Source organism: Halyomorpha halys, unplaced genomic scaffold (assembly GCF_000696795.3).
Source record: "Halyomorpha halys isolate HHAL.00 unplaced genomic scaffold, Hhal_1.1 Scaffold937.1, whole genome shotgun sequence".
Classification (NCBI taxonomy): domain Eukaryota; kingdom Metazoa; phylum Arthropoda; class Insecta; order Hemiptera; family Pentatomidae; genus Halyomorpha; species Halyomorpha halys.
Genome location: NW_027109000.1, coordinates 229,765 through 238,851, shown reverse-complemented (window position 1 = coordinate 238,851; position 9,087 = coordinate 229,765). Strand labels below are relative to the sequence as shown.

At 29.6% G+C, this 9,087-nt stretch overlaps 2 protein-coding genes across 6 annotated transcripts in view; one reads left to right on the top strand and one right to left on the bottom strand.

The window, feature by feature from the left end:
- Nucleotides 1-2,582, bottom strand: part of l(2)gd1 (lethal (2) giant discs 1) — a gene marked incomplete at its 5' end in the record, with an annotated part of 21,703 nt that extends 19,121 nt beyond the window's left edge. Inside the window, 5 exon segments of the mRNA XM_014431025.3 lie at nt 981-1,111; nt 1,835-2,007; nt 2,083-2,186; nt 2,262-2,385; nt 2,470-2,582. Coding sequence (XP_014286511.1) covers nt 981-1,111; nt 1,835-2,007; nt 2,083-2,186; nt 2,262-2,385; nt 2,470-2,532 — 595 coding nt within the window.
- A 3,827-nt stretch (nt 2,583-6,409) lies between these two features.
- Nucleotides 6,410-9,087, top strand: part of LOC106687250 (uncharacterized protein MCAP_0864) — a 58,951-nt gene continuing 56,273 nt past the window's right edge. For all 5 annotated transcript variants that reach the window (XM_014431019.2, XM_014431022.2, XM_014431020.2 and 2 more), the window contains exons 1-4: nt 6,410-6,909; nt 6,987-7,092; nt 7,874-8,011; nt 8,866-8,996. In XM_014431019.2, the coding sequence (XP_014286505.1) occupies nt 6,879-6,909; nt 6,987-7,092; nt 7,874-8,011; nt 8,866-8,996 (406 nt within the window). In that variant the 5' untranslated portion in view covers nt 6,410-6,878. The remainder of the gene's footprint in view (nt 6,910-6,986; nt 7,093-7,873; nt 8,012-8,865; nt 8,997-9,087) is intronic.

Here is a 9,087-nt window from a genome sequence, read left to right as displayed (position 1 = left end):
TTTTTATATTTCTATACTTACTGTAGTTATTATCTTATGGTTGTTATCTTGTTTTGTTTTTAGCCCTGAAGAAGGCTAGAAACTCTAGCCGAAACGTCGGCACATTAAAATAAGTTAGTCATACTTATTTGTGTTTCATTGACCGCACCCCCAACCATCTTCTCCTCATCATTCAAATTTATACTTGTAGATTCCTATTAAGGGACTTAATTTTTTTTTTAATTATACTTTAATTTCTTTGAATTTATTTAGCTATTTTTTAGATTTTTTTTTTTGAACAATCGTTATGGTATTATTAAATATTTATAAAAAACCTTTTGATCTATACCAAGTATGCACCCCTCAATAGAAAAATATATAATTTAAACAAAAGTTATCATAGTACATATACACTTCAAACATTTGTATCTTTATCTAGTCACAATATTAAAAAATATTTTAAAATATAAAACTCTTGGAAGTATTCGTAATAATTTAAAATTGAGCTGTGTTTTACAGAAGTAATTATTTTCTTCAGGGCTTTTATTTCTCATTACTAGACTCCAGCACAAAACTATGTAAATTGTCACTTTTTGCTTTTAAAAAAAATTTGACCATATACCAACTTAGTTTACAATGTGTATGGACATGGTTCAAAAGGTTTTTGTCTTACTAAGGAACCGAATTGACAAGCTAACTGACAGTCGGGAAAGTGTTAAAACAACTGCAGAAGATGAAGATTATGAACGAGGTGTAAAAACGTTAACTGGTAACCAGGCCAACTATTGCGAAATGTTGCCATCTTAAAGGTAGTTGAAGTGTAAAAGAATACAGTGACTGCTATTTTAACAAGTAAATTAATTTCTTTTCCTAGTACGAATTTGATCATATTCCATAAACAACCCTTTTGAAAAAACTTTGAAGACAGGCCAAGAATGAAGGCATGAGCTTGTATCAATAGGTTCTTAAGCAGTAACCAAATAAAAAATTTACATTCACACCTGGTGAGACATTTGCAGTAGGTTTTCTAGTGGAGATGGCCACAGGTAAAGGAATCTCATTTTCGTCGACTTGTCCTCCTCTTTGTGCTTTTTTAAGTAATTCATTAAGTGTTTTCAAACCTCTGCCCAAGCTGAAACATTATCAAAGTATTCTACACATCAGACCTTTATATTCCCGAGAAATATAAATAATATCTTAAATGAATATAAATTAAAAAAAAAGACAAACAATAACAAAGGACAGTGCCAAAACACCAGACAAATTGGCACACACCAAAAGGTCAAGCATAAATTTGTATTGAAAAAAAATGTTTTAAATAATTTTTATTAATAAATGAATAAAATCAAAACAACTAATGTTTTACATATTACCTCATATAACTAATTACCTATTATTAATAGCAATAATAATCATTAAAATAAAACAAAAAATAGTAAGCCAATGAGAAATAACCAATACCAAGAAATAGGAGTTTTCATGATGACTAATCATGTTGTTATTACAAACTACAATTTTTTGGTCATAATAAAAATTTAATTTTGCTTTAATTAAATGATCCTATTACCGAAAATTTATATAATGAAGACAGATAAATCTAAACAAAAAGCCTATGTTTGAACTAACATTTTTGGAAACAAAACCAAATAAAGAACTTTTGTTTAACATCACATTCAACAAAAGTTCTATGAACTGTGGAAACAAATTGTTATAATATAAAATATTAAAAAAAATAATAATAGCATAATTTGTTACAATTAAAATTAGAACTTAGGAAAAATGATCCATGTGATTTTATTCAATCTTCAAGATATGTTAATCAAAAACAAGGTAGTTTTGTAAAAAATTAACTTACCGTCTTGCTTTGGCTGTGTCACCAGTCGATTTTGCATTTTCTTCGGCTGATTTGTACATTTGCAAACGTTCCTGCAACAAACTTTGCAGATTTACATTGGATTCTGTATTGACAGAAGCAGTCGAAACAGGGGCATCAACGGGTTTCTCTCCTGTATAAGCTTGAAGTTCAGCCTGCAAATATTAGTATAATTTTTCATGATTTTAAATGGTAAAATTAATATTCTCAACCATTAAATATAGATTTACAAGAAGATTTGGATCATCCTCATCTCCTGAAGATACATCAGAAGGAATATCTTGAAGGCTTGCAGCAACCATCGAATCTAAATTGGCTTCAGGAATAGGTAGGGCTATAATAAATTAAATGAAAGTAATATGAGAACTAGTAGTTACAAACAAAGTAATTAATGTGATGATAAAAACACCTTTTGGTTTTGTCATAGGTGATTTTTTTGATCCAGGGGAAATAATAGCCATGAGTTCAGCCTCCAACTCTGCATCATCTTCATCATCATCCATCTCAACATCAGGTACATTGAAAATGTCAAGCTAAGGGACAGGAAAAATAGACGAATTTAAACTGTCAGACATTTACAGGAGACACATAAAAAGACAAGTAGGTGTCTTTAATACCTGGGGCAAGCCTATTTTACTTCTAGCTTGCTTAGTAGTTGTCTCTCTTTTGGTTTTGGGCATGATTAATAATAAAATCTCGTCTTAAAATAATAATAAAAACAAAATAAATAAAACATAAAAGTGTGTCGTAACAAAGCCTTCCTTTATCTGTTACTGATTACTATTTGAAAACCATAAGATAACAGCCCTGTTACCTCGAACAATTTTAAAAACAGTAGTAACGGTTCTAAAACGGTTATCTAGATGCCAGCACAAGCGCTACAGATATTTTCAAATATTTCTCATCGAGTTCATCGTGAAAAAGAATTTATTTTTTAGCTACTTTTAAATAATAATCAGCAGAAACAATCTGAAAAAGGTTAGTAAATCATGCAAAAATTATTTTCTGATAAAGGTTCTCAAAATCCAAAACTAAATTCACATCGTTATTTTATATTTATTCTTTTGACTATATTTTTCTTTTTTATATGTTAATAGGGTTGTCTTAGGGGGACAGGTTCCTTGTTAGTTGTAGTGGTATTTTTATTTTCACTTATACATATATAAAATATATATGAGGGGAAGACAGTGGCGTAGCGTGGGAGTCAGCCCAACCTGAGACAGACGGAAATTTTGCCGCCTCCTTATTTAGGTATTTCACCTTAAAATAATAAAATATACTATAATTTTAAAGGACTTTTTGACAAGAAGTATCATATTTATATTGTATTGTACAGGTTACAAATATAAAAGTCCTGAAATGAAATGGTTCAAATTTTTACAAGATATTATTATGACTCATTATGAAATTTTGCTGCCCCTAAAAGAACCACGCAAGGCACGCAGCCCCTCCTTGTCTCCACGAAGTTACGCCACAGGGGTGGAAAGTGTGAAAAAACCTTTAAAATGAAATTTGTCTGATCATGTTGATGCGTGTGGCTAATACGAATTTTTACACGAATTCACCGTAATTGGTTCTCTCTCGTAATTAATTTGTGAGTTGTAGATCTTATAGACGTTATTTCAGCATTGGGAAAAAGTGAGTTTTAAGTGATTTTTGTTATTTTGTTTTAAGCTCTCCAACAAAATATATTTCGGCCAAGTCAATACCAACGTTAGTTAATATACAAATTGTAGTTTTTCAAAAATACATTTGTTTTTTGAATTTTTTTTTCTCTAAATTTCTAGGGCCATTTCCAATTTAATACCGGAAAAATTCGTTTTTGCGAATGCCTACAACTTTGATAGGCCAGCTTTATTGACTTTTGTGATGAGATTTTCCCATAAAAGTGTATATTTTGTAATCTCTTTTTTGTTAGTTTCAGTGACGTATAGAGATGTATGAAATCAGGGGCCTTAATGGAAGGTGTGACCAAAATAAGGGGAGAACTTTATAGTTCAAATTAACTACCTTGAATCAAAATAACATTTTATTTATTGTAAAAAAATATTTTAATGATGGAAAAATCAGAATTTATATTTTTACTGCTGAAAATGTTATCAAAATAAAAATAATAAATAAAAAATGCATTCATATGAATTCAGCACCTTGACTACCATAGGAATACATGAGGGTTACAGAAGATTTAAACAATTTAGAGGTTTTTGCATTAAAAACGGCGTTTTCTATCCCTGTGCAACTGGGTGGTGAGGTCAGTAATGATAGAAACAAATAAAGTAGGTTTTACTTATTTATGTTTATAATTACTAACCGCACCCCCGACCATCTTCTCCTTACATTGTGTATATGTTCAACAATAAACACTTCACTTTAAAATATATGGTTAGATAAAAAGAATTGCTATCGCGAAAAATCTCGTATTCGCGTTTTCAACAATTTACATGTTTTAAGGTCCCGTAAGTCCAAATAACCAAGGCTTGCGAAATGATCTATATGTTTGTGGGTGAACAGCATAACTCAAAAACGAATGAGAAACTTACATATTCAAAGCAGGAACCTGAGATGAGAAATCGTTTAACGGGAAGCACTACTTTATATAATTGGTTTTACAAGTTTTTACGACTTTCTCGAAAACGACTCTAACGATTTGGATTAAACTCCAGTTGGATACCAATGATAAATTGAATGGAATTTTTATTCCAACTAGATGATATTCTAAAATAGTCAGCCACTCAAGGGATCCTAGGATTTAATCAATTATAAAGACAATCTAGTGGCTGATTGCTCACTACGGTTTTTACCCGAACGGCTGAAACGACTCAGCTGTTTTATTCGTCTAGGGATAAACTGGGAGAACGGAAACAACCGAGAGCTCCCGATCCCATTTTATAATAATGATATGTACATGGCTTTACATTTTATTAAACTGTTATATTGATATTCGTTTTTCGCACTTTGAGAAACCCTCAATACGTATTTCAATAGTAACAGAATTTTTTGTTTAAAATTTTTACCTAACAGGGCGCTAAATGAAAGTTGTGTGATGCGCGCACTTTTTTTTTCTCTCAGAGCGCCGGCTTAAGCTTCCTTATTGAAGGTAACTAATTTTAGAAACAACTAACACGTATACACCCAATCATATGGAGTTAAAATGTTTCGAATCTTTTGTCTCATTGATCTATTAGGTTGATCAATTTCAATATCCTTCCCCTTCTCATTTTAATTTATTGTAAACTAGTTCAGAATTTTTATAACAAGCTTCAGTGCCTTCTTTACAAGTCTCGTATATAAGCTATTTCCTTTGGTGAAATGGCTTCCAGTTACCCGAAACACCTTCAATTACAGTTTGGCTCTAATTTAATAGTTATATTTGATAATTATGTAACAAAACGTACTAAACACTGGGAAAGGACTTGAAGAAGTGGCATTAATCTGCTGATGCCATCTACAAAGATAAGACGACAGCTTTAGTGATCTAGAACTATTTTTTGAAATTAATAAATGATTCATCCAACTATTCAAGAAGTTTCTTAAGGCAAGTGGTGTCCATGCTGAGGAAGGTTCTGAAGACACTTGTATTGTTTGTAAAAAAGTTATTTCAATGGAATATCTGTTTGACCAAGTATTGACCTCAGACCGTTCTTTGCTAGACTAGTATCGACCCAGAAGAAAGTCTTTCCAAAACTATAGCACAGGAAAATACCGAATAGGCTGTTTAACGCTATATCATTCAAATACACTCACCCTTCTCATTGTGTAATAAATGGTTTTGATACTACACTAACTATTTTTGGCCAAGAAAATGAGCCATCTTTTATTTGATCATATCTAGTTTGATATTTCAGGAACTATTAGACGTCTACTATTGCTCAAAATTGAGCTATTTAAATTAAATGTCTACTATTAAACTACTACTATACTTCAAATATCTTCTTTATAGGAATAACAGATTTCATATTTGCAAAATTAAGGCCGAATATGTTGATTACTTATTTACTAAAAATGAAAATGAATTCTGTTTTATGAAAAATATATCTCGAGTACTATTAAATCTATTAGTCACACTGTAAGGAAAGCTGAGAGCCTAGGATACCTTGCCCTTAGTTGGGACCAACAGGGTGCTCGGAAACAGACTATATGAGAACACGTTGAAGAGATCGGCGATGAGGAAGGTGAACCAGTCAGAGATCAGTGAACCGCTATTTTAAAATCAAATGGTGGATAGCAATAACAAGTTGAACCTGTGACTTCGTTCTAAATTTTAAAAAAGGATCAATACAGTAGTTGGGTAGGAAAAATTCGAACAGCAACTAACAATATATTTTTTTTAATCGATATTTGAATTCTACTTATCTTGAATCGTAAAACTTCAAATTTTGAAGAGAGGGGGTTAAAATATTTTTCTATACAATTCTATGGTTGATGACCAAAAGGTTTTACGCCTTTAACTACAACAATATTTTTCTTAGTCCATTAAAAAAAAATATTATTAAAAATGAATAACCGGAAACTGAAAACAGCTGATTGAAACTGTTTTTAAATGTTTATAAACTATTTCATACAGGTTAAATCTTACAAACTTTTTAACCAAATAAAACACTCACTATTACATCAACAGTTTATTTAGAAATACTTTTTCTTCATGTTTTATGAGATTGACCATACCATAAACTTTTCAAGAAAAATGATTGGCATAAGGCAAAAATTATTCTGAATTTTGACTGGATTTTGTACAAAAATGAGAATGATTTGTAATTAGATGGTTTTTCGATTCAAAAGATGTCAAGACTGTGTTCCCTAAGTGCTAATGTGATCGGAATCAAATTTTTCAAATAGTAGTATCTTAATTTTGAAATATGATTGATCTTTAAATTTTTTGTGATGTTTTAATTTGTACCGAAAAAAAAGTTAAAAATGATATAAGAGACAGTTAACAACACCGGACTTAATCTACAGTTGTTTCCTTTTGGAATGGAGTTCTAACAGTTACTTGGAAGTTGGTGGATTAAAATTGTTTATTTACATCATGGAATCAGACTACAGTACCCTTTGCAATGGTGAAATTATTATTTTTTTCTTGTATGACAAGTATTGTAGCTTTTCTCCAAAGATGTTTATTGAAAGTGTTTTTCAGAACTGGATAATATTTTTCTTGAGTGTCCTACAGACAAGTCAGGTTGTGCAGAAGTGCAAAGTCTTATTGATGCATTTGTTAATAAATATGGGAATGAAAAACCACAGTGAGTTATATTTTTTGTACTTATTTATGAAATTAGTTTTGTTTGTTTATTTTGTGTTTGTATAATATCCATAATACCGCATATCCCTAATATTGAAACTTGAAAGTTTCTCAAGATATATAACACGAATTCTTAATTTTATTTATTGAATAGTCGATAATAGTGATATGCAAGGATAATATGATTAGGGTGGAAGTTAAGATTAACTAAAAAAACTAGTAAATTACAATTTGTTTTTCTCTGCATTTTGTGTTAATCTTGACCGCTACCCTAACCACCTACTCTAATACCTAACTTTGTATGAAGATTTAACTAAGAACTATTTAGATAAACTAATAATTGAAATGGAAACCAATGGAACCATTGATTTCCATTTCAATTATTAGTTTATCTAAATCTGTACGTTGTTCTACACGTGCAGATTTAGATAAACTAATAATTATCTTACTGGTTTTTAAATACTGACATCAATTTTGATGAAATTGAAATAACTAGTAGTAAGAGTGTTGAAATAACTTATTTTTTAACCTTTATTATGTTAATTCAATTTATTCTTTAACTGATCATGGTTTTCTCGATGCCTTTCAGTTATTATGTTTCTTTTATTTTCGATAACCTGTAATTTTCAGCTAAATTTCAAAAATTGTACATGTTGGTTCCAATACATAGTGTAGTGAAGAATTTTGAATGCTTATATTATATATATATATTATTTTTAAAATTGCTATTAAAAATAATTAAGATATTGTAGTTATCTAGAATGTCTTTTTGACACATTTAGGCTTAGGAGTATCATATCCGACAAACTGGATCCAGGGGGATTCAATCCCTCCATTTCTAGGAGTTGTTTTAAGCGGTTGATAATGGAATGGATCGTTTCCTACCATCATGAAGGTCCTGTCAGTCATTACATGGAAAGGTATGCTCATACTGAATTTTATGTTACATTTTTTTGCTCTTTTATTCTTTTTTAATTAATGATAATTTTATTTACTATTAACTTCAATTTATTCTTGATCTTTATTAATATCATAGTTGGTGTGATACGTAGTATTTATTCTTTTTTTAAATTACTTAAAGCTTATTGTTAGGGTGATCAATAGTTTCCAGTTGTTTCATAAATATTACGTGATTAATAATTTTTTGTATTATCTGTGAGACTAAATATTTATCTTCTATGTATATATTTTTTTAAATGATTAATTTCATTTTCTCTCTTTTTATTAAATTAAAGGTCTGAAGTTATTTAATTTTTATACTGAGGTGTAGATTAATGTCAGTTGACTGTAGATTAATGATATACTCCTGCTGAATGGTTTGAATATATTTTATTTGGAGAATATCGAAGCAAATTTATTATTTCTCATAAATATTCCTGGGATCATTAAGTTTGAAACAATTTTTATATATTTTCATGACAATAACTAGTAAAGAGGCTAAAGCAAGCTCTTGAAAATAAAAGTGGTTTTAATTATAGATATTAAAAAAGATGTTGAAAGTTAATATAATACCAAAAATTGTCTTTGGTCAATTTTTGCAATGACTTTAATTGTTTATTTTAAGCATAATTAGTTATGCTATGGTTACCTGAGTACGGGTGTAATGCCAATATTTAATATAAAATATTGTGACCAATGACAATAATTTTATACATTTAAGATCCTAGTTGGTACATATTTATTTACATTAGATATTTTATTAGATTTCGTTGTTAGAATCAATTCTATTTATTTTTTTGTAATTCATTACTACTTATCATCTTTTTTTTTTTAGTGCTATTAATGTTGATAAAGATGTGTTCGAGTATGATGCTACTTCTTATGCACATTCCACACCCCTTGGTAGATTCAACCAGAGGGCTAGAAAAATTCCACAAAAAAAATTATCGTACTCCCCTGCTTTAGGTAAGATATGATATTGTTAGCTATTCACAAGTATATATACATATATTATAATAATTTTAAAATTATTATACTTTAAATAAAAAGAATTTTA